Consider the following 26,127-nt stretch of genomic DNA (forward strand, 5'->3'; position numbering starts at 1 on the left):
TTTATTTTGGTACTGATGATTAGGCTCAGCTTTTTAAAGGAACTGCCTTCTTAGGGGACAAAAAAAAAAAAAAAACTCAGCCATGTTGTAGGGGGGAGTTGACTTATACACAAAAGTTCTTTTAAGTCAATGATCAATGAGTCTCTAGCTGCAACTGCACATTATCAAGCACTAGGTCCTCAGTATCATGCCACGCTTGGAGAATTTACAGAGAATGATGGGACTGATCAGACAGTGTTGGGAGGCCTTGACCTTTGTCTCCTTCTATAAACCATGGAGGAAGTTGCGCTTGATCCCAGTGTTTTCCAGCACCTGCAAAATGTCAACCTGTTTAGATTTGAAGCAGAGACACTGATAGCACCATCTGGACCTTCACTCATGATATTCAGCCACAGTCCGTGTTCACGGCCAGCACACTTCGAAAATGGATCAGCCAAGACCTCATTTGTTACTTTTTGACTAGCACAAGGTGAAAGACCCACTCAAAAAAGAAGAAAAAGAAAAGAATCAAAGACAGCTAAATTGATTCAAACCTCATCCACCATGTAGTAAAAAGATACTCGCCTGCTGTAAATATAATTTTGGGGACTTTTTTTCCACTTGTCAAAACAAAGATCTGCAATTGCTATCAGGCTTAATCTTCAGTTGATTGTCTTAAACACATTAACATTCTTGACTCCTACTCTCATCTGGGAAAACGCCTCTCAGTAAAAGTGTTTTTTTTTTTTTTTTTGGTCAATTGCATTTCACTATTTCATTTCTAATTCTATGCTCTAAATTTGTTCCTACACTATTAAAAATTAAGGTTCTAAAATGGGCTTTTCGTAGTGATGCCATGGAAGAACCTTTTTGAAAAATCTTTCAGTGAAAGAACCATTTTTCTTAGTGTGAAGGACATTTTAATAATCTGAAGAACCTTTTGTGCAATGGAAATGTTCCATGGATGTTAAAGGCTCTTTGTGGAAAAGCCAATAAAGAACTTTTAGAGCATATAACTGCATGAAGTTAACACCTTTTTGTGGAACATATCACAACCCTTCTGAAAGCACACACATCTGCGGTAGGTCCTCTATGTCTCTTAATGAAATGGTGACAAATTTCTCTGACTTTCCATCGTCTTGGTTTCAGTGCAATATGTCATTAACAGTTTCCATAACTTTGACCCCTGTGAGAAAATACTATGTTAAACAATTCAGCAATTATACTTTTTTAACAGTCATAACTTATGTGCATCTATTTGAAAGCGCTTTTTTCCATCTGTCCTGTCAGCTTCGGTGAATGGCGTTACACCTTTCCACTGGCAGACTGTGACAGAAGCAAATGAAAAAAGGGTGTGAAAAAGCAAGTCAATGGACCCGACTTCACTCTTGAAATTTGGTATGACTGAAACCGCCAAGGGCAAGGTTAGGGGAGAGGCAACCATCTGGCACGCCTGCGTTTGACTGGCACATAGTTAAACAATGATGCAGTTTGACAAATTTGAAGTAGAGCTTATGAAAAGATAACATAAACACAAGAGTCACCCAGAGTAGTGCATCCACCTGTGTGCATCGCAGAGAAGTGTGAGGTAAAGGTTGCAGCTAATGAAGGAATCACTGGCTCGCTCTTGGATTAAGGTCTTTGTAATGTAAATCACTGTCAGATAAAGGGCCCGTGTTTACTCTTAGTGTTAATATTTTGATCAGCATGTTTAAGGGACCCGGCTCCTTAATGCACACTCAGTGGGATGCCTTGGCGCAGACTGCCCTGTCGTCGACCGCGTTAACATGTCATAAATCTCTTGCCAGCTCCAGTGCGGCTCTCTGTGCTGAATCGCAAGACGTGTTCCTCTTAGATTTTCTTGGCAAATCCCGTGTTATTTCGTTTAGATTTTTTTGGCACATTAATACCCAATTAGCCATCACTGAATGAGTCTTAAAAGGATGAATGTAAGAGTATGGACTGGGTGGGCTTTAAAAAATCGCCTTTGCTGTCTCTACAACTTTTTTCCATTTTTGACTTACACTTGAAAGCTTGTTTGGTATTTTCGTTGGAATCGTTCTCATTCATCCTTCCTGCAAAACACGCCGTGCACTGTAAAGTTTCACGGAAAACGTAGGAGTTTAAAATTGAGGTTTCAATAACCGAAAGCGGCTTTTTTTGGCAAATATTCTGTCATTCCCTGATTGGGGTCATTTAAGCCACCCTTAACGGCCGACTAAACCACGTACCTGATGCAAAACAGCTGTTTATGGGTGTAAACTGTGTCTTACTGGCTGTATTTGTCCATTGCAGCGTCATATAAACAGCCTTGATCATTCTAACCGACAGATTGATTGGCTCAGCCGCTTGGCGTTGCTACATTCTGCTTGGTGGAGTAATATTCATCAGTCATGTGTGTGTGTGTGTGTGTGTGTGTGTGTGTGAGAGAGAGAGAGAGAGAGAGAGAGAGAAGGGTTTCGTTAGCCATTAGCATTTTCAATCTGGAATATTTGGCTGCATTGATAATTCCATAAACATTAATACACCTTTGCAAATGACATAAATGAATTTGAATGTTATTTAATTTCACAGAATTAGTCAGCTGTTGGCTTGGCTAACATTAGCAGGATCTCACAGCTGTCTGAATGTGACTCAATAAGAAGGATTGACCACATTATGCTTAGCATATACTGTAAATCTGCTATTACTTTTTGTTAATCAGGCGGTAATAATAAAAATGACTTTTTATTTAAATCACATTAAAGACTAACATTCTTTCTGATGCTTGTAAAATCCAGTTTGGTCAATGATGCAATGTGCTCTTTATATTGTATTTCTGTATAGGCCTATTATTATATTATTTATAATAGAATATTTCTTTCCACATCTACTACAATGAAATGACCTACATTTTATCCACTGATTGCTGTACATATATTACGGAAAAAAAGACTGATTACAGTGTTAAAGATTTTTAATTTTGAACTTAAACTATCCATCATCTTAAAAAAAAAGAGAACAGAGTATGACCAGCAAAAAAAAAAAAAAAAACTTAATACTTTAATTCAGCAAAAAAAAAAAAAAGTGACAGTATATATGAACATATATTATTCAAATGCATCTCTATTCATCAAATAATCCATGAAAAAAATGTATCATAGTTTCCACAAAAATATTAAGCAGCACAGCTGTTTTTAATATTGACAATGGAGAATGTTTCTTGAGCAGCAAATCAGCGTATATTAGAATGATTTTTGAAATCATGTGACGCTGAAGTAATGGCTTCTTAAATCACACAAATACATTTTAAAATACATCAAAACAGAAAGCAGTTATTTTAAATTGTAATAATATTTCACAACATTCATATTTTTACTGTATTTTTAGCAAATAAATGCAGCTTTGGTAAGCATAAGAGACTTTGTTATCCATTTTATTTAATATAAAGTGCAGTCATTTTTTAATTTATCTTTGGGCTTTTGCAACACTATCTCTTCTCATAGGACTTTACTCATGCTATTTGATCTCATATTATGTAATGTTATTTTTTTAAATTGAGACTACAGTTCTCAATTTTGTCAATGATGCAATGTCCCCATTGTATTCTGTACAAATGCAGCCCATGTGGTTGCTAAAAAAATGATTTTCTTTCTTATGTCTACAACAATGGACTTGTAACCCACATTTTTATCCACTGATTGTTGTGTACACATACTGCAGAGAAAGAAAGAAGTGATTACAGTGTTAAAGGCTTTCTATTCCCAACTTAAACTATCCGTCATCTTACCGCATAAACAGTGACAAAGAACAACTGAGTGTGACCGGCTCGCTACTATTTTCCAGACCATTACGATTACGTAGCATTCACTAAATGAAAATGACCGGAAGTCCCGAAGTCATTCAAAGACGTGCGATAACATCTCTGACAAGAAACTGCAGAATGGGGAGAAACAATATTGCATTATTTCAGCCTCTTAATGAATGGCGCTCTGTCGACCGCAACCACAGAGTTACATACTGACCCACAGCGTGTTCTGATCCAGCTGCCCATCGTCCCTGACTGCTTTATTTAGAATGCTAAAAACTAAAATAACACTTTGCTCAATGACCATTTCTTACTGCAAAATGTTTATGTGGTTTGAGGAGCCAGGAACAGAGCAAGCTAAGTAATATATTATGAGATCCAGACCTTTAAAGGCAGGAAAAGACATAAATCATATCTAATATACTCAGGCTATAAATTGATGAAAGTGAAAAGAAGTGTGGCGCAGACCACTCTCTGCTGCGTGCTGAGCAGCCTGGTTTGGAGGCTCTTATGTGGAACTGTATTGTTTTGAGTGTTTGTACAGAGTCCGTCTGTCATTATATGGTTGTGATTGATTGATTTGAAAGCCCTTAATATAGCCTGTAGCAGTTACACTCCACTTAGTCTCAGCTTCAGACCGCATTCCCATGGATGTCCAGTCCAGTCCGTTCACTAACCATATGATGCATACTGCATACAAAAAGTGTTGAGTGAACTTACCAGTTCCTTTCTGTTTGGCTGGGTTCATGCAACTTCCGGAAAGAAGGGCACATTGGTTTTTTTTAATATGCCTGACTGGAAACAAAATGGTTGTATCAAACCATTAGCTTCATGACTATTTTTTCCAGACATATTAAAAAGCTGTATTTTTGAGGAAAAGCTTTTGTTTCATCTTCTTTTTTTTTTTTTTTTTTGTCAGTTTAATAAAATAGAGAGATAGTCATTGACTTATTTTTTATATTATGAGTCTACAATTGTTAAATGAATATAGGCTAAGAAATCTTGTATTCTGCTATTGTACCTGTTTTAAAATTGTTTTCCACTTTACATCATTGAACATTTGGATTTTTTTAGTTTTTTTTTTTTTTTTGTAAGTTTTATAAATTGTAGAATGATATCTAATATCAGCCAATAAATCAGCGACTCACAAATGATACATTATGAAAATTAAGATTCATTTTTTCAAAATTAAAAGCAAAATTTAAACTTGTATAGCTAATAATGATAAAATATAAGATGCAGGGAGGACCAGACTTTGTGTGTCAAGTCAAAAGTCTGGCTATGTGTCTACACTGTAAAAAACAAAAAAACATTATTCATGTCTGTTGATGTCCAAAAAGATTTTGTATGATAAATATTTGTATATAATAGAGCAGTGGTGTGATTGCCCAGCTCTGTAATGCCCAGCTTGCAATTGCAAAGGCAACATCCATTGTTAGTCATCACAGATCAGTTTCCAAATAAGAAATGAGAAAATATATTCAAATGTTTTTAAAAATACTGTGTATGTATATTCTGGTTAGTCTTAGATCAAAGATGGAAGTCATTTTAGCTGATATAATCAAATTTCCATCATAATCAGTCGAATAAACAGTTTTTGAAAGTGAAAAGTTGTGAAACAGCCTCTTTTTCTCCATTTGGTTAGCACTTTTGTAGTATTTACAAAGTCAAAATCTTTCTGTATTTGTATATTGATTTAGAATACATGACACATTATTTGAAAATGGTGTAAGATGCTTCTGAAGCCATGACTGTAAAACAACAGCATTATAGGATCCCCACAAAAGAACCCTGGGTCAGATCCTTCTGCTATATAGCGTGTGCACGTCTTGAACTTGTTACAGAAAATCTAGACAAGTGGGTCCAGAGAAAAGCATATACTCACTGCTTGTCATGTCTTCTCAAAAGTCTTTAAAAGGTGGGATTGACTTTCAAGTTAGATTTTGAGAGGAAAGATTTTTTGTGCAATAATTGCTATATAATGAGCGCTTCGGTCACCTCCTGCCACATTGTGGCCGTGTTTTTTTATTTACTCGTCTGGTCAGAGCCAATAGCTCCGTTAAAGAGATGGAAAAAATAAGTCTTTCCAGCTCCTGCTGGAATTTGATTTCTTCCAACAGCTGTCTTGCTTTATACTACCATGAAGTCAGGGAATCGCCCATCTCAGATCAATCACAGAGGGCTGACATTTCCTGCAAACTGTGCTCATAGGATAAATGGACGGGTTGGGGATGGGAGGATGGGGGGTCACGGCTAAAAAAGGAACATCAAATTGGCAGCCGGACAGCTGGAATGATGTCCTTGTTTATGTGCTCTAATGCCTTCTCCCATTAGTCTGATGTCTTTGAGAAGTCATTTGCTGCACTTTAGGAAAGTCTCAGCACTTACATGGAGAAATATTACTTTTGATAGGGTTTCATTAAGACTGGGAAATGAAGTACTTTTTCCTTAATGAATTTTAGATCTCCCTCTTTTTTCGTTTTCCAGAATGATTCCTCCTCACTCATGCTATGTCAGAACATATTTTCTGTTGACTTGCAGCAGGGAAACTTCTGCGGTGGACGGAATAGGTCAGTGCTGCATAATATGTGACTCGCACAATAACTGATCGAAAGTGGACGAGGCGAAGACAACACGTGTTTTGGTACTGTTTGTACAATGACGCAATAAAGCCTGCTTTTGAGCATTAGGTTGAGTAGCGTGCACATTTCGGTCATTAGGAATTACAAACTATGGCTGTTAAGCTTTGAGACACATATAAATTGTGTTTATTTTAAAGCTGGGCTCCGAGAGAGTGCCCTCTTGCTGGCGTGGTCATGCAAGAACACAGAAACAGTGGAGACCTTATTCACACCTCGCTCGCTGAGCTCGGCAAGTGAGATCTGAACAGCGCTGTCCAGGAGCTCAGAGCGTTCAACCCAATGAATAGGTCATAATGTGCATGTATAGTAATGAGGCATAGAGACCCTTAAACCGTATACACTCTATATTTGAATTTTCCTCACTCGTAAAAATGTCATCACCTCGCCATTCTTCAGAAATGGTGTTTTAGTATGTGCTTTGATAAATGTGCCATAGCAATAGTTATTTATTTAGACATTTTGCAAATGTTTCACAATGAATTTTCAAAGAGTAGGACTTTTGTAATTTAGCATGCAGCCAGTGGGCATGGTGCATTTTGCCATGGAAACAACCAAAAGTTGGAAACACCATAAGTGTCCTTAGCAAACTAGTAAAGCGTGGCTCTAGCAATGCCAAGGTCATAGGATCGATTCCCAGAGAATGCGTGAACTCATTAAATGTAGTAGTTAAAAGAACAGTTTCCTCAAAATACAACTTTTTAATTTTTTTTTTTTATTGTAAGTCCATTATGTGCAACTTAAACAGATCTATGGGAATTAAATCTTTCAACCTCCAGAAGTAAATTAAAGCAAAACATCTACACCACTCTCCGGCAATGCTGCAATCCCGCTTATTTCAAGTTTGTCTTTTTTTTTAAATTCAGCTAAGTGACATACCGTTCCTCTATTGGTCACATGACACAAATTTGGTAGGTTAGAGTTTACCTCACTTGAACTTTGGAATGCATTGAAATTCACATCAGCTTGTGTTTCTTGTTTCTGGAATTGGCTTTCATATGCATGTAAGACAAAGGAACAAAAAGCGTGATGTGACCGTCTTTAAATATGCAGATACAAACGTTGTGCGAGAACCTGGGAGGTTTGATGTTAGTTTGCATTTGAGGTTCATGGCGCCATATTGGAAATGTGTTCACTTAACATTGTTTTTGTTTGATTTAAAATTGAATAAAGGCTTAAATTTTGACATGTTCATCTTACAAAGTGAGAATTTTGCCTTGAAGAGTTGTATTATGCCATAGGGGTTTTTGGATTTTCATTTCATGTAGTTTTATTAAGAAAGTTCAGTAATTCAGCACAGCACAAATTGAGATATTTTTGATGAAATCCAAGAGCTCTCTGACCCTGCAGACAGCAAAACAACTGAAATGTTCCCAGCTCCAGAAATGTAGCAAGGACATTGGTAAAATAATCCATGTGACATTCAACTGTAAATTTACAAAGCTGCCTGCCAGACTACTTTTTGTGCACTTTATTCAACAATTCTCTTCATCATCCCGTCTGCGGTGGCATGCTGCCATTGTGGACAGTATCATGACGCACACGCTTGTTCTCCTCTAAATGTAAACAACGCAAACATTGTTGAATAAAATTTTATTTTGTTTTCTTTGTGCGCAAAAAAAAGCATTCTCGTAGCTTTGTAAAATTACGGTTTGAACCACTGATGTCACATGGATTATTTTAACGATGTCCTTGTTACGTTTTTGGACCTGGGAACATCTCAGTTGTGTCTTACGGGGTTTGGAACGACATGAGGGTGAGTAATTAATGACAGAATTTTGATTTTTGGGTGAACTATCCCTTTAATTAGCATGATAGTAAATATATAGAGCCAACTTACCTCTGTCCTGCGATTAGTTTTTCTGACATCCCTCCTCCACCCCAACTCCTCACTCTTAACTATCCTTATCCCAGCTTGAGGATAGGGGTGTTCTCTGGGTTCAGGCTATATACTATTTGCTCAATCTGAACATTTGTAATCAGAAAATGCTATTTGGATGTAGTTTTTTTTTTTTTTTTTGGGACCCATTGACTTTCATTATTTGGACAATTCATTATTTGTGTGTGTGTTTCAAAGAAGAAACAAAGTAATATCAGTTTGGAATGCCCAGTTTGACTAAATTATGTTTGGTTTAAATAAATGAAAAGATAGTTCAAAGTGTGAAAACACACATTTGATGTAATCACTTAAAATTTGAACAGAGTGACATTAAAGCATGCTGTCAAACATAGTCCAGTGAAAAGAGAGGGGAGGCACGGTGACCGTAGAGGTACTCCATGCTGAATCGAGTTTCAGAGTAATTGGGATCATACGCAGCATGTGCAGTTTTGGCACATAAGTTAGATTAATCAGAGGAGCTTTAATCGTGAAGAATTCTCCTGTGTGTGGCTGGGCAGACGCTCAACTTGTGGGCCCCTAAGTTGAGTTCTGTTTAAGTGCGCACCTTTTGACTCCACAAACACCCATCTCAGAATCTGGGGGTCTTTCACCCCGCACCCACCAATCCCAGCTCGCTTTTTGCATCAGCGCACGAACATGCCACCACAACAGGGTCCACTTAATGATTAAATTGCATCTCACGTGGAAGTTCCAAATCACCAGATTCCTCGTAGCTGACTCTTCCTGCTGATTGTAATTTATGTCGGAAGTCATTGCCGTCCAACTCTCGGCCTTCACGAGGTCCAGACAGGAAAGAGAAGACATGTGGAGCGTTTAGCCGTGTGCTGAACGTCTGGAGTTGGCATCACACAGTCTGTAAACACACAAGCTTTCACAACACATGATTACAGATAATGAAAGTTGCCATGGTCATCACTGCTGGCCTTTCATGCTGTTGCTAGAAGTGCGTGTGCACCTGTTCTTAATCTGCATAATGATTGCAGCAAGACCTGATTATGACATGGGTGAATACTGACGAATGGATAAACTGTTTAACTGAGACATAGGGAGTTGTGGGCCTGCCGATATGCATGCACAGTCAGTCGTTTAAAACAAAAACACTAGTGAAGATAATGCACACAGATGTAGAGTTTGGGATTTTGTGTTTTTAAGCATTTTTAAGCAGATCACACAACGGATATGTTTTCAGCTTTGCGCGATCATTTTAAAATCTTGATCTTGATTGAAGAGACCTGGAGTTTATCAAGTCCAGGCTGAAAGTCTGTTTCTGGGATGAGGTTTTGTTCACTTGAGTGCATTAGGCATTCCTGCCCATGACTTCATCCGCAATGGATTCCCTTCAATCCAGACGACAATGCGTGCATTTATTTTCCACAAGCTCTTGAGCTAAATACTTCTGAGCGAAATTTCAGCACCTGCATTGTAAACCCATCTCTTTTGTTCAGACGAAATCCACGCTAATGACACTGGAAAGACTGCAAATAACATTAAATGTCCCATTAGGACAGAAGAGTTGTATGGGATTGTGCAGGGTTTATTTCCTACAACTTGTACTGTTGTCTTTGTGCACTTAACAGTATTATGTGTCTTGTGGAACAGAAACTTAAACTGTGGTTATGTCTCCTAAAGACCCCGCACCACCGAGTGATCGGTACTCGTGTTTTCATGACATTTTATTCTCTTTAACTGCTACAAATGTGTAAATAAAGCAGTATACATCTGTCTGTATCAGTAGACCATGGCGTCCTCTGAATCATTTCACTAATGATTCTGTCACCAGCATTTGTTTCCTTGTAATCCAGTTAAACTAGTGTCATAAACACCAAAAGGAAATAGTTGTTGGTTATTATATGGTGTGGAAAGACCTGGCAGGTACCCTTAATACAGCAAAGAGGATATTCAGGGGATAGACTGTTCAGTTCAGGGCAGCATGTTTGTTATAAAGCTAATTTGTCATGTGATGATGTTTGGTGACATTTGTTATATATATGTAATTTTGTATTTGGGTTCAGGTAAGGAAGGAAAAGTCACTTTAGGTTTCAGTGTATTTGTAGTTACTCTGGTTTAAAAAAAAAAAATGTTTTATCGTAAGTCCATTATGTGCAACTTTCAGATCTTTCTCTTTTAATTATTTTAATCACAGTTCAATGAGAAAAATGGTACCCTAACAAAGGTGATTTCAAATGAGAGCCTTCCACTCTTCCTCATCACCATCCTCTTCTTTCTCCAAAGGCAGGTCTGTAATGTAGCCATGTATATCTTGGTGACTGCCATTATTAAACTAATATTATAGCAAGTATTTTATTTTACAGAACTGTATGCGTACATTATAGTTTTATAAATGTTGTATGTTTCTTTATGATGTTATACAAATATCAATAGAGCTATATACTACGTTTTTGTTTTATGAATAATTTTGAGATTATTTTTATTTATTTATTTTTTCACCAAAAATATATAAATACAAATAAAATAACAAAGTAAATAAAATTAAATTACATTTTTTTTTTTAAATGATTGAAACCGTGTCATAGTCTACTTTTTAAAATGTATTATTATTTTTTTTTAGGCTCAATAAGGTTTAATAACTTTCATCGTTTCGACAACATAACATTCATTATTTTCATGTTGGTTGACTCGCTGGAGGCAAAATCTTTGGCCTTAATTCAACACATTTGGATCTGACAGCTACAGTCACGAATTGTTTTATACGTGCTGTTGTGGCGAAATCCATCTAAAAAAAAAACTAAAAAAAAAACAACACGTGCGACGTCACGTAAGACTACAGTAAAACCTATTGTAATACACTAAAAAAACCTAATGCTTATTATGGCCTCATTTAGGCTGTTTAATTGGAAAGTACACTTTTAAAAACCTCAATTATAAAACTGGATTCTCAATAATAAGCTATCTCGTATCTCTCTTAAAAGATAACGTGACCACGTTATCTGTAAATGGCCTGTAACATACTTTATGTCGTTTTTTCCATAGATATGGCCTTCACATAAAAGAGTTATTTCACTTTGCACTTAAATATAGTTAAACATGTATGTAATTAGATTTATTGGTGAAATTCCAGGCACAACAAGTGCAAGTGTGTGTGAGCTTGATAATGGCAGGTGAGTCATAGATAAGCTCAAAGATCCCTAAAATAATTTCTTTTTTTCAGTGTTTAAGAAAATATCTGTGTTGTGGAGACTGTTAAGTTTTGTCAATATAAATAGCCTGTATGTCATTTGAATATAGGCTACGGAGTTTTCGGAAAAGGTGGATGGAGACTGTGGGCTGGTTTGCGGCTGCTTTATTCAGAAAAAAAAAGAAAAGAAAAAAAAAAAAAGACCGGGGCCTTGCCACGCGGCTAAATACAGCCTAATTAATGTTTTTACTGTTATTGTACGCAACCACATATGGGCTATTGATGAGTGCCGTTGTTTTATGTGTGTTCTTGAATGATGATCCTGTCCTGGCACTATAACTCCAGCCTCCAGAATTTATACAGAACCAAGAGAGCCTATATTAGGATCAAATTTACCAAGACAATTGAGCACTGCAGCGCATCGTTATTCCTTCATTAATGTATGATTTTGATTAATGGCCTTGTCTGGAGTTCTCATTGGTAAAACGAAACCAAGAACATGTGAAATTAATTGTACCAAATCACTAAGGTACTATCCTCTATATTCCAGGCAGGGTATGATTTCCAACCAGACTAAACTATCAGGCCTATAAAAGAGACTTGGTATTAAAAATGTCTCGTAATTATTTCCTTCACTGTTCGATGATTGTCTGGTGAGTTCTTTGACAGCTATCAGTTATTTGTGTTCTTATTTTTGTATTAAATTAAAAACGGACTTAATGAAAATCCCACAAATGTCCCAGCTCAATATTTTGTGTAGCTACAGCCAAATATATTATGAAACTGATAAACTGGATTAAAGAAAAAAAGATATGACTTGTTCGTGATTCCGTTAAAATGAAATTATATTAAAATACGTGTCCGCTAGAAGAGCGACGTAAGTTTGTAGGATGGTACGTCAGGGTTTACATATTTTAGACTACATTCTCAGAAAAAAAAAACACAAAAGCTGTCACTGGGGCGGTACCTTTTCAAAAGGTACATGTTTGTACCTAAAGGGTCCATTTTGGTACCTTAAAGGTACATATTAGTACTTAAAGTGTACATATTTGAACCTAATAAATACAAAAGTGTAACTTTTGAAAAAAGTACCGCCTCAGTGACAGCTTTTGTACCTTTATTTCTGAGAGTAGACAGTAACAAGATCACTGAAAGCAACACTTAAACATATATTTGTGCTGTAGCCTATACCCATTGTTTATGATAGATAATTCAATGTATCCGGATTATGTTGTTATGGCTATTGAAGGATGATGCTGATGGGTGATATCAATAATTTTGTCCAGAAGGTGCAAAATACGCGTTTAACTGAAGTGCATTATTACTTTATAGCTACAGTAACTTTAGGCCATATCATCAACAAACATTTTACATCTTGTAAATGCTATAAGCCTCACCGGTATTTAAAAATGTTGTTCGTATGAAAATATATGAGTCAAAGATTAGGCTAATAGAACGATTTGAATGTACAACTTCATTATATGCATTAACAGCCTTATGTAAGTCTAATATACTATTCGTTCATTTTCTTTAGGCTATTTATAAAATGTTACTGTTTATTTCAAAATCTAGTATTTTCTTGCATCATGAGGCAAGGGTCCTGGGCGTTAAATATGTTAGGCGACTTAAAGAAAATCCAAATTCCAAAGTTATCAGCAGAAAAAGATCATTTTAGCATTTTGCAAATATTGTGGTGCAAATTGAACGGGCCTACATATTCATCAAACTGCAAATCGCTTACTTCAGACACTTCTTCTTGGCACCATAACCAGTGTCTTTGATTAAAAGGATCTTTCTGTGAAAATAAATAGCCTCACTTCGAAAATATTGTGTTACCACATATTTACTTTTACTGCGTAAACACGCCAAAATAAGTTTAATGCGCGGTGTGATGGCGCTCAGTTAGGCCATAAACAATTCCGCATAAAATTACACAGCTCGCATTCGATGAGCCTCGAGAGATATGCAGCATGAATCTGACACAATATGAAACGAAAACCAGCAACGAGGGATTTTACATTATTTATGGTTGTTGTTATTATTATTAGCCTATTATTATTATTATTATTATTATTATTATTATTATTAGCCTATTTTGGTTGACTTTGCTGCTGTCATTTGTGTCTTGTGATGCCATGTTTTAGAAAAAAAGGTCACATTGCCACAACATAAAACTGTCTTCGAAAAATTTACATTTTAATTTTTTTAGAATATTTTTGAAATACCAATGGAAAGCGTAAAAAAGCACAATATATGCCGATAAAATGTCCATGATACCACAGCCGTCAATGCTGAGAAAAAGACCATTCACTACAAACCACCGTTCTGGTCCCTGGAAAAAGTTCACTATGACTTTTCAAGGCCCGCAAAAGTTGGCGTAATCAAACAAACAGACAAAACATAGGTAGTATAAAATCAGGCCAAGTGGTTAGGTCTGTAAGTGCCAACATAAATGCATCGGTGCACATTGATCCAAAGAGGCCGATTATAGGCCCGTTCGCGTCCAGGAGACAAACATATTCGCACGGATGTTGTCGTTTACTCCTCTTGGTTTGCATCAGAAAGTGAAGAAGCACCGCCGTCGGATAAGTGGTCGGCTTCTCGTGTCCTCTCCTGCTCCGACAGCTGCTCGCTGGTGGGGATGGAGTTCTTTTTTGGACGGCCCTTGGGTTTGGTCGGAGACTCTAGTCCTCCTCCTTGCAACACCTTCGAAGCAGCAACGATACACATCAGTTTAGATTTTCACAGGTATGACAGTTGAATCACAATTTCTATGCCAATTACAACTTACGATTTTTTTCCATTTCATTCTTCTGTTTTGATACCACGTTTTGACTTGAAGCTGACTCAGGCCTAGAGACTCTGCTAGGTCTATTCTGTAAAAAGAGAAAGATGTCGACTGAGCCATTTCTTAGACAACATTGCATGTAAGCTGTTGTTCCATAATTACGTTCATAAGAAAATAATACAGTTAGGGAAAAAGTCAAACATTTACATTGTTTTAAATAGGCTACGTAAAATGACTGAAATTAAAAAGCGTGTTTACCTGTCAGGAGTTGAGAGATACTTCTGTTTCTCAAATCGTTTTTCCAAGCCCATCAGCTGTAGTTCGGTAAACACAGTTCTACTCCTTCTTCCTTTCTTAGTCTTGCTCACTGCATCAGCGCCAGGGTCGAGTTTTCCCCGAAGATGGAGGTCCAGCGGGAGATGATGGGATGAAGGGCCCACCTGCAGACCCGCAGCGCCGGACAGAAGCGCAGAGCCCAACGGCGCCCCGAGCGAGCAGGAGAGAGGAGACACTGGAAACTTCAGGATACTGGTCTGGTCTGCTTTCAGGACTGGAAGTAAAACAATTGTATGTGTGTGCGTTAGTCATGATAATTTGGTCGGAACTACAACTTGCTGATATGGCATTTTCATGTCAGTTAAAAAAAGAGTTTGGATGGATCCATAATGGTTCATTATATAGGCTTATAAAATAATATAACAATTTTCCTGTTCAGTCTAGCTATTAGCTACAATTGAATTATATGCTTTTGAATCCAGAAGGAGTTTTATGTAAGATACAAAAAATCTTGAATAACAAAACAGACTAAAGATTATTTAAATTACATGTTTTGAATAATTTTTTGCTTACATCTTTCCATCCTTAACGGGTGGTGTGGTGTCATTTAAAAATGAACAGTCTTATTTTTCATACTGGAATATTTCAACGTCAACTGAAAGCTGCATTATTTTTCCTCAGTGTAAAAATGTTTTCATTAGGCTACATCTTTATTTCCGAACGTTTAACTTGTCACAAAAATGTCAGTCTTTTCGGCTTGATTTTCGCAGTTTCATCTGAATTTCCTTCACCTTAAATTCAAAGTTAATGTAACAATGCAGTTTGTTACTTTTGCACCACTATTATTTTATTTTACAGTTTAAGGCGGCAAATAAAACACTTTTTTTATTTTCCTGATATTTTTTTTTAATGCACGGGCTGTTAAGAACTCTCTTTCTCAGAGTATAAATAGAATATAAAAAAAGCATGAAATGCATGCAGTAGGGCCTGAACTGAACGTGCATTTGCAATTTTTACAAGCTTGCTCGGTCCAATGCATTGCATAGGCTATAATTCGATCTGAGATATCTGATTTGTTTTGTATTGGCCCGCGGAGACAATGTGGAATCTTTTCCGTGTGAGTATAGGCAAATCGAGAGGTTGTGCAATTTGAATGTCCCTGTATTAAGAGAAGGTTAAGATTAAGGGATTGCCCATGCCGGATCTCAAAATATCGTCTGACTGAAAGGTCACGGCACTTACCTAAGTGGTTGTGGTATGGTCTGGCGGACAAAAGGGCATGTACTCCAAATTTTAGAAGGTCTCCAGTGGGACTCGATACCTTGTGATCCGGATGGTCTGTAAGAATCTCTTCAATCATGAAACTCCTGTACCTGTGAGACCTTTGGTCTGGATAGCCATCCGGGGGGTAGAAGTGCGCCCCAATCTCCAAAGGATGTTGCATTATTATAGTTTAAATGTAGCAGATGTTCTCCGAACCTCCTGGAAGCCTGTAGAAACCTTGAGGTCACATTGAGGATTCAGATGTCCTTGTGAAGCACCGAGGCATAAACGTCCATTCAGATTTTTAGATGCGATCATTAAAAAAAAACATCCTCAAGGTTGTGGAGAACTTTCGAAATATGTAATGAAGTCTCTGACTGATGCTCGATCTTAAAACACGAGTGAAATTGCTTTCTTTTCTGTTGGCGAGTTCCGAAATGTGTGGTCCCGTCCACGCAGCTGGAGTGAGAAGTCTGATCCGCCCAGTAAGGGCAGCCTGTTTCTGTTCTTACCGCACCAACTGAGCTCTGAATCAGGAACATAGACATCTGAGTTTAAGGAGGTCTAGCACAACGCCACACCTCCTCCTGAGCATGCTTGGGCACCCTCTGTAAATAAAGGGAAAACACATAGTCAAAACATTTAACTTGTACAAACGTCTTCGATCATTTGAATAAGTTTAGTTTTAAAACTGCATCAGAGATGCTGTATGGGCGGATATATTGAATTATTCTAAAATACATTTTTAAAAAGCCATTCGTACAAAAATGATTTGAATAGATAGGCTACACTTCTTCTTTAGGCTAACGATGTTTCCATTTCTGAACCAAAAATGTTTTGTAGGTCTTGGTCAACGTGGTTTTTTTTTTTTTGCATTTGATTTCTGCAAGATTTTATAATAGTCTCGAACTTCATTTGTTACTGACCCATTATGTTTAACCGACATTCTTGTCTACAGTCTATCAGCTTATCAAAGAAATATGTTCTATAATTAAATTACATTGGAGACATTTGATTAAATTTAAACTTGCAAAAAATTCACGAAACTCTTGCCATAATAAATCTGAATAAGTCCGAAAAAAAGATGGATGCTTATCAAAGAATAGCACATCACCTTCATCAATTAATAATTTTCTTTTAAAATGTAAACTTAAGAGACTGGGGCCTTTATAAGACGTCCGCAAAAATGTCCTCCAAGAATTGGAGGAGCGTGAAAATATCGTAAATATTTGCGCTGATGCAATATAGGCTATAGGCTACATATAAAATATGTAGGCTAGTTCAAACAGTTTTAGTTTTAAATGGCCTTTTAAATGCATAATACTTGGCACAAAGTTTTCCCATTTTACTTGTGATGTTGTAATAGAAAAATAGAAAACGTTTCTTCACGTGTTTTTTGCCATGTTATAATTCGACGATAAAACAGTGGTGAATCGTTAATAGGTTATTCACCATCGTCAGGAAATTGTTTAGAATTTTAGTTCATAATGTTTTTCTTGAAAATACAGTGAATCCATTTAACGTGGCAATTCAAGTGTTGTAATCAAAATACTGTTTGTAATCTTTCATAATAGCTATAAGGTGCTATTTTTACGCAAGGTCATCAGATCAAAATGCTTACATTTTTTAGTTTTGTTTATTTTATGTATCCATAGCATTCCGATTCATATTGAAAAGTTCATAAATAGGCTAATGCAAAAAATTGTAAAGTGAGACACTTCTGGTCAGAAGTAAAGTCTCTCCTTTAGACATGATTAGCCTATCCTTTACGCCAGAATTGTGCAGCAGCATGCACGCATATTTTCTTTTTCTTTCTATTATCGTCTTTCTTTATCACACTCGATTTCTTTTTCTCTCTTCATGCGAAATTATGTTGTTTCACTTTCATGAAGTGCGTATCTGGATTTTCACTATTATAGGCTAATTATATTGTTACTTTTAGTTGTGTACTATTATATCTTAAATACTGAATTTACATATTTGCAATCACAGAGATAAAGATATTGAAATGGACAGCTCTGTAAAGAAATTTTCTTAAAAAGAAAGAAAGAAAGAAAGAAAGAAAGAAGTCATTATACACATCCAACCCCTTATCCTTCTTCACCTAATAAAATAGTATAGGCAAGGTGGCCTCTGGAGGGAGCGCTTCTGTATTTCAACCACTAGGCGACATCATGTGAATGCTGCATTGCAAAGCATCAGTATATATCAATAAGCAGATGTAATTATCGATTTCTTTTCTCTTTTTTTTATATGCAGTCTTTTACTAGCTGCATGTGTGCATTGCTGTCACTGTTCAGGAAAAAAAAAAGTTTTAAACTGCATTATTAAACAGTGGGGTTATAGCCATTAACCGTGCAGTATTGTGGGAAGTGGGACCACTTCAGCAAAAGGCTTAGTGTGTTAATCTACTGTGCTTAATCATGTGCACCACCAAGCTTCATACAAGACACCCTTGGTCTAGAGCATCATAAACATCCATTATTATATGCTTACAGTGGAGTTCACAACACTGAAAATCTGGGATTCCAAATTTAATTTTCCTTGGGGGAAAAAACTGAACATTCTAGAAAATGTTTAAAACAGGCAACCAATTCGTAAACAAATTTGTGGGATTAACTTTAATTAGATTAGACGCCATATTGAATTTAACGCGGTTTTTACAAAGGCGCATTTTTTTGCAATATTTTTGTCTACTGAAATTTTGTCTATTAAAAGTTTTTATTCGGGAAGACGCTTTGACATCTGAACACTCAGTATGTTGTTGAAAAACAGTACAGTCCACTGAATTCTCTGTAGCTACATCTATCACTCACAGCCTCGTTTTCATTCCTGTCAAAATTTAAATGTGGCCCTGCCCTGACTAAGGTCTATTGACCACGTGAACTCCTTTTACTAAAGGTCAGATGTTCTTGCTTCCATTGAAGCATAAAATGCTATTTGGATAATTGACAAATTATGTGGGATAATATGCTCATTAAATTTTACACAGATGTGGAGTTTACACAGCTCAAGACACCGCTCTGACATTAAAGCACATGATAGCAAATACTAAAACATTTTGAAACTCATGTAATTTTCCATTTCAACATTGTCCTTCAATTTTTATTATCGCATAAAATTGTTATTGAAGCATAAAATGCTATTTGGATAATTGACAAATTATGTGGGATAATATGCTCATAAAATTTTACACAGATGTGGAGTTTACACAGCTCAAGACACCGCTCTGACATTAAAGCATATGATAGCAAATACTAAAACATTTTGAAACTCATGTAATTTTCCATTTCAACATTGTCCTTCAATTGTTATTATCGCAATTTATAATAAAAATATAAAATTAGAACAAATAGAAGCATTTTCATGTGGGCACTATTTTATGAGAGTCGTCTTTATTATACATAAGCTAATGGCAATTCGTGACTACCTTATGAAATATGATTTCATGTTTACCCTTTATTTTAAAGTGTCCTTGTTACAGTGTAATTATACATTTAAGTACTGAGTAATATTTCTTCACTACATGTAGGATTTCTTACTATGTGGTTAGAGGTATATATGGTATATACAAGTAATTATGCATTATTTATTGTTATTATAATAGTAAGTAGGGTACATGCAACATTTGTAACTAGGACACCTTAAAATAAAGTGTTACCGATTTCATTATTTATAATGGCAGTGATATGTATTTATAAGTACTTCAGTTCATTAGTTTACGTAGATCAAGTACACTATTAAGATGAGTCAATAACACTTAGCATGAAACTCGGCCAGGGTCCAAATGTGCTGCTCCTCAAGTGTTTAGCCCCATTTCCTCATGCGCTCACCGCTCTTCATCCGTGCTTTTTAGCTCTCATTTGATCACATGACCACGGATCGGCCAATGACAAGCCTTATCTGTTTCTTCCAACCTGTTACAATGTAACATCCCCTTGAACAGCGAAACTGATACAAATGCAAGCGACAACTGTCTGTTGTTGATCCATGCTTTTGCATTTCGCCATGACCCCAATGGAAACAATGGTCTTTAGCTAACAAAAACCGGATACAGGGACCAAGGTATGTAACAGTCGGACACACGAGCCCTAATGTTAGCCTTTGCTTTTAGCACAGTAGCATTAACGGTTAGCTAGCTGAGAGATGCACCGCAAGAGATTAACCATACAGTCTATTAGTTAATTTAGTGATCTGCTCTTTAAACTCTTTTATTGTGTATTTGCGTCTCGCTTTTGTTTTGAAACGATGCGCACAAGGGCAAACACTGTATCTACAGAGCAACAAAGCTGTTGAAAACAAGCTGAATTGTCCTTCTCGTGAGCTGTAATGTATGTTACTGCCAATAAATTAACGTTAGACATTCATTTCTGGGATCAAAGCATAAAGTTAACACAGATGAAGTACTGAAAATATGATCTTATGGTAAGTCTTTTGAAAGCATGCTGTTAACGCTTAATAACATTGTTATTAAGAGTCAGTGCCCTCTTAATAACAATGTTTTATTTGTATGTGTAGGATGCCTTTATCCTCCAGTGTGCAGAATATTATACTGTGTGTGTATGTGTATGTGTGTGTGTGTAAACATTATTGTCTCATGTGACACATTTTCTTGTTGTGTCTGTCCAGGCTCACTTGGTGTTTAAGTGAATAAAAAAAAAAAATATATATATATATATATATATATATATAACTACAACAACATCTTTAAGCTACATGATATTAGAAATGCAATAAAAGAATGAATGAGAAAGAAGTGGACAAAATTTTACATCCAGGTCAAGCAAGTAAAGGGACGGATCAGGATTGTAACATTGATATTTTTTATGTTTATTTTCTTTTAATTAGAAAAAAGAAAAAGTTATTCATTTTTAAAATAACCAAAACAAATATGCGTTGTCATACACATCAAACAACAATTGTGATAATAATAGTGATAATAATATCTGAATTTATTTCAATGTACTTCACTCCGTAATCAGGGAAGCAGTACATTACAAAACCAAATTTCTCCTCTTGACCTTGGGCTGGAATTCATGATGCAGTTTAGTCTGGATGTCTTATACTGACGTAAATAAACTCCAAGCCAAATGTTTCCCATGATAGATATCTTCATAGATCAGTAGCTACAGAAACATCACGTGTACTTGGTGGTTTCTAAGGAAGAGGGCATGTGAAGGGTCAGACACTGAGCCAGCATCAACAGCAAGATTTCTCTAAATGCTTCAGTGAGTGCTATGATTGGCTGAGGTAACAGTGTATCTGAAAGGCCAAGTAAGCCTAACTAAACACATTCACTAAGACATTTAAGCTGTCATTTACAGTATGCTGAGAGGTTGTGGCTTAACAAGAGACATGCTGAATAAACTAAAGCCTTTAAATCTAAATGATAATTTCATGCTTTATTACATAAACAGTTGTCATTTTATCAACACAGTCATCAGAATAGTAGTTAGTGGTAATGGAAACCAGTCAGTAGTCTGGTTAATAATGAATGCAAAATAATCAATGTGCAAATTTAGCTATAACACTAATCTGATATAAAGTCCTTTTTATAACTCTGTTGGTTTTGAAAATGCTTTGAAAAATCAGTTCAAAGTTTAGATGAAAGTGATCGCCGCCCTTTGATTAAATCCAGTGGGAAGCATTCAAGGATTCACCCAAGCTCAGACTCTGACAGCTTTTGTAAGGGTGACAGCTGGAATATTGTTTGCAAACATGTTCATAATGTTAATTTATTCAAATACTTTACAATGATTTTAAACACCTGAACTGCAGGACTAAAATAGGAATGGATTAAGGAACTAAAATGACCTTAAAATACAAGACTCAAGCACCTAAGTTGCGATCAGGATTAGGAAAAATCCATTCCTAATCAGATGAATAGCACACACTGATTGACTAGTGTCAGGTTGAGTTTTTGGATGGCTCGAGGGGGATTCACTTTGTCTCTGTTGGATCAGTGTGTAAAGAGAAGTGTACGTTACAATGCAAATGAGTCTCATAATGCCACTCTGCTGTCATGTGTCTTCTCACTTTACAATGTGAATTAATCATGGTGTATCAAATGACTGCTAACATCATCCAGAATGTGCCAAAGATCGCAAATAGTCATTACTGAAACTGTTCTGATCCACTTTCGATTATTGTTAAAGATAAATAAATGACTTCACAATCTGAATGTATGGAACCGTTTTGAAATCTGTGTATTTTTATAGAGATATAACGGTTGCGAAAATTTTTGTTGGGCTATAAAAAATATTTGAAGTTGTAAATAATGTTATGTTTTGTAAGAAAATACTATTTCAGTCATTCAACTTCCAAGTTTCATCTTTATTTCAGTGTGATACTTGCTTTTTCTCTGTAATTATTTGTGAAATTTACTAGTGAAAAAATGAGTGAAAATAGTTTCTACACCAGATTTAGAGAGCTCTAGGAGGAATTTTCAATTGAGGTTTATAGAATTTTATTGCCAGTTAAACACAGTATATGAATAAGTACTCAGAACAGGCTGTAGGTCTGTGCCGAGTTCATTGGATGTAACTTCTCTTATTGCTTTCGTACTACATTTAGAAAATCCCAATTTTGTACAGTAGTATTTTACCTTAAGTCAAGTCAAGTCAAGTCACCTTTATTTATATAGCGCTTTTACAATACAGATTGTGTCAAAGCACTTAACAGTATCAAATTGGAGGATAGAGTGTCAGTAATGTATAATGATAAGATTAAACACTTAATTTTCAGTTAAAGGCATTTCATTATTGAATTCAGAGATGTCAAAATATTGACAAGTAGTAATGTGAAAATCCAGAAGTAATAGTTCTGTTTTAGAGCAGATCGTTACAGTCATTGCCACTCCAACCTGTGATTAAAGTAATGGCTATTACAGTCACAATGGTAATGTGAGTAGACAACTGTTGACACTTGATATGCAGTGGAGTGTAGGGTTAACCGACACATTGAAGTTTCCATTGCTTCTCTGCACATACTAGTACAGAGTAGGTTACAAAAAAATCTGTCACTTTAAAAATCCATCTTTTCCTAAGACTGGAAATCTCTCGTTCATTTTTAAGGTTAATTCCTGTAAAAATCCTGATGATTTGAGTTCCTTTCTGCATCGAAAACAAAATCATAAGGGTTTATTTGTTATTGTTCAACATAAGGATTTATCTGTTGTATCCTCTTTTAAATGTGTAAAGTTCTTTATTTATACGTTCTTAATCTAGAACTTGCTCATTATATTTGGCCCTTGCTGTGACACTAGATTCAACATGTGACGCTGCACCACACTTTGTACATTTTCCTCCCAGGAGGGAAAACTCCCTGGCAACCAGACTTACAACTTCCTCTTTTATGTTTACCCTGCCATTGTTTTGTGTCTGAGTCTTTGACACCATGTTTTCTCCCTTCTTTCAGTGTCGGCCATGGCAGCAGGTGTCAGTTTGTTGAGTGACCTGCCCTACTCCACCGGCAGTTCAGCTGACAGCAGAGAGTCCAGCACTGACATGGAGCCAGGTAATAAACTGCTATTTCTGTACCTATGGCTGGGGAATATTTTAAATGGTTAATGCACAGTTTTGAAAATAATTAAGGTGAAATTCTGATATGCAAGGACCGAATGCAGAGAAATAGTTAACAACAGGTTTGTTTATTATGTAAAATCACTGGAGCCCAAGTTATTAGTTATACAAGTAAAATTTGATTTATTTATAGTGTCATTTCTGAATCCCAATTCAGATTTTTTACTGGTTTACTCCGAAACAAACCAAAAAGAATTAAAGATCATGAGGAAAATATTTGCATTGTAATTAACTACAATAACATTTTAGATTTGAAAGATTTTTTTAAAATTCTATTTATTCTATTTTGATATTTTAAAGATGAAAAATAAGAACACTAGAGCTTGTTTAGCCTATTATATCACTATTACATTATAATAGTAATATACTATTATATTATTGTAAAGACATTTATAATGTAATAAAAATGTAATAAGAAATGTTTCTTGAGCACCAAATCAGCATTAGAATGATTTCTGAAGGATCATGTGACACTAAAAAATTCAGCTTTGCCATCACATTTATTTATTTATTTTTGCAGACTTTTGTCTTTGCATTAAGAGTAATAATGGGTAATAATATGGCTACATTAACTAAAATCTTTTGTAATCTTTTTTCCAATCTATTTTAAACGACTCATTCCGTATCAATTAGCCCCACTAAGTAGTACAGAGATAATGCATCTCCTTTTAATTTCCTCTGAATTCAAGTAGGTTAGGTGAGATAGGACACTCTAATGGCCATGATAACAAAAATTTCCTAAGTCTCTTCAGATGTTAAGTTGACTGACGTATGAGGAAACCACTTTTCTTTTGAGTGGTATTCAGTTTTTGTGCTCCGAGTTACATAAAATCTTTGTATTCAGCGCAGCAGATGGAATTAGTTGAAAAGGTGTAATTCAAGTCTTATTATGTTGAAATGCATGCAGGGTTATGCAACCAGAGCTGTCTTTTTCATTTCCATAAAACACATCATCCTGTTTCTCTTCCACCTGCGACAACACACACAAGCTTCTGCACAGCCTCCCACTGACTTTGGACTTGGTCACCATGGAGACCCCCTTCAAGTGCGACTGAAGAACCAGTTGGATTGTATCGGTCTCTCATGCCTCTTTTGTGCAGCATGGTGATTATGTAGCGATGATTCACTGCTTTGGGGTCAGCGTTTGGTTTGTTCAGGCTGTGCTAAATGCAGCATCATCGGTACTTTAGACGGGAGACGGGCTTGCTCTTCCCTGGTAGACGAGATCTTCATGGGTTTTCAAAAGACGCGTCGGCACTCGGCTTCAGAGATCTTGCTGAAGATCCTGAGGAGGAGGCGCAGCTCAGCCATGGAAGTCTTGACTTCTTCTTCGCAAAGGGTCATCGTGGCGCTTAGCATGTCCGAGGCACAGACTAACATCACAGACTGTGGATGTAATGTGTCATGTTTAAGTTGGAGCTATTTAGTCTGAGGACTGAATTCTGAATCCTCATTTTTCTTCATCTGTCTCTACAGTGAATGTCAGAGTACCCACTGCAAAGTACACCAAGGTGGGTGAGACTTTGAGGCATGTCATCCCAGGACATATGCAGTGCTCCATGGCATGTGGTGGTCGAGCGTGCAAATACGAAAACCCCTCTCGCTGGAGCGACAAAGAACAAGCCATTAAAGGACTGTACTCCTCCTGGTAAGCTGTCTTCTTGCTCTCTTGAACATGTCAAATATTTAGCAGAGTCAACATTGTTTCATTGTACTAGTCCTAAACAATTCAAAACTCAGATATATTGTTAATTGAGAGCAAAGAAAATTTTAGACTATTAATTTAATTCTCAAAAAAAATGCTTGTCTTTGATTGTCTGTTCATCACATTTTATTTTAACTGTAGTTTTCATGAAAGTAGCCTTTAATACTGATTTGGCTAACAAATAACATTATTTTTCATCCATTCTCCAAACTTGTCCATCCATGGTCAGTCCATTTTTCATTTTTTATTTTACCATACATATAGCCTGCGATACTGATATGGCAAACAATTTTTTTTTTTCTTTCTTAAAAATTTATTTTATTTTATTTAATATAATTTTATTATTTTTAATTGAATTGAATTTTGTATTTTATTTTATTTTATTTCCATGAACATTGCTTTTGATACTGATGCAGCAATAAATAAATACAATTACTCACTTGCAATTTAACCATTTGTTTTCCTTTTTGTTCTTATTTTGTAATATTTGTATTAATGTTATTGAGTGAGATATCAAATTCATATTCTGTTTACAGGATAACTGATAACCTGTTAGCCATGGCAAGACCTTCAACTGAAATCATTGAAAAATTCAACATCATCGAACAGTTTCATGCGTATGTTGTACTCAGTAGCAAGCTACAAATAACTGATTCCCAAGATGCACCATGGACGGCTTTGCTGATGCTTAATCTTGCTTCCTTCTAGGTGTGGCTTAAAGACAATAATCAACTTGCAGCGTCCAGCGGAACATGCCAGCTGCGGCAGCACTCTGGAGTCAGAGAGCGGTTTCACCTATCGCCCAGAGGTTTTCATGGAGGCAGGGAGTGAGTAGATCACACATGCACACAAACATACACCTCTTCCTCTCTCAGTAGTCAGGGGAATCAGGCTGGAATAAATCCTTACTAAATCTTTACCGTTATTGCATTAAATTGTCAGTGTGTTAGACAAGCTAAAGAACCTTTTATACAATATTTGCTTTCTATACTTGAAGTGGTTGACCTTGCAGGAGTTGTTCAGCTTCCATTCAGGTTTGAGGCTTAGGGGGATTGGCAGCCCTTAACAAGATCT

The 26,127-nt window shown here is 36.2% G+C and overlaps 2 protein-coding genes across 4 annotated transcripts in view; one reads left to right on the forward strand and one right to left on the reverse strand.

Moving 5' to 3' along the window:
* Window positions 1–26,127, forward strand: part of ptpdc1a (protein tyrosine phosphatase domain containing 1a) — a 48,560-nt gene that overhangs the window by 17,413 nt on the left and 5,020 nt on the right. The window contains exons 1-5 of one of the 3 annotated variants that reach the window (XM_058790867.1): window positions 19,688–19,833; window positions 23,185–23,283; window positions 24,825–24,996; window positions 25,590–25,670; window positions 25,762–25,880. In XM_058790867.1, coding sequence (XP_058646850.1) covers window positions 23,193–23,283; window positions 24,825–24,996; window positions 25,590–25,670; window positions 25,762–25,880 — 463 coding nt within the window. In that variant the 5' untranslated portion in view covers window positions 19,688–19,833; window positions 23,185–23,192. Of the gene's footprint in view, window positions 1–19,687; window positions 19,834–20,001; window positions 20,194–23,184; window positions 23,284–24,824; window positions 24,997–25,589; window positions 25,671–25,761; window positions 25,881–26,127 lie in introns of those variants that run through there. The other 2 variants (XM_058790870.1, XM_058790869.1) reach the window with 2 other exon arrangements.
* On the reverse strand, window positions 13,623–19,561 carry barx1 (BARX homeobox 1). Its single transcript, XM_058790871.1, has 4 exons — window positions 15,748–19,561; window positions 14,488–14,779; window positions 14,233–14,317; window positions 13,623–14,147 (listed from the first exon to the last, which is right to left on the reverse strand). Exons 1-4 carry the CDS (start codon window positions 15,947–15,949, stop codon window positions 13,980–13,982), a joined length of 747 nt encoding a protein of 248 aa, XP_058646854.1. The 5' UTR covers window positions 15,950–19,561; the 3' UTR covers window positions 13,623–13,979.

The sequence above is a fragment of the Onychostoma macrolepis genome, chromosome 11 (genome assembly GCF_012432095.1).
Source record: "Onychostoma macrolepis isolate SWU-2019 chromosome 11, ASM1243209v1, whole genome shotgun sequence".
NCBI classification, from domain to species: domain Eukaryota; kingdom Metazoa; phylum Chordata; class Actinopteri; order Cypriniformes; family Cyprinidae; genus Onychostoma; species Onychostoma macrolepis.

What these genes read in the sequence shown, in the direction of transcription:
- barx1 (XM_058790871.1), bottom strand. Translation starts at nt 15,949, where the DNA reads ATGCAACATCCTTTGGAGATTGGGGCGCACTTCTACCCCCCGGATGGC. An exon ending in TATCTCTCAACTCCTGACAG is followed by an intron (nt 14,318 to 14,487) that starts GTAAACACGCTT and finishes CTCTTTTTACAG; the next exon opens with AATAGACCTAGCAGAGTCTC. An exon ending in GAATGAAATGGAAAAAAATC is followed by an intron (nt 14,148 to 14,232) that starts GTAAGTTGTAAT and finishes GCTGCTTCGAAG; the next exon opens with GTGTTGCAAGGAGGAGGACT.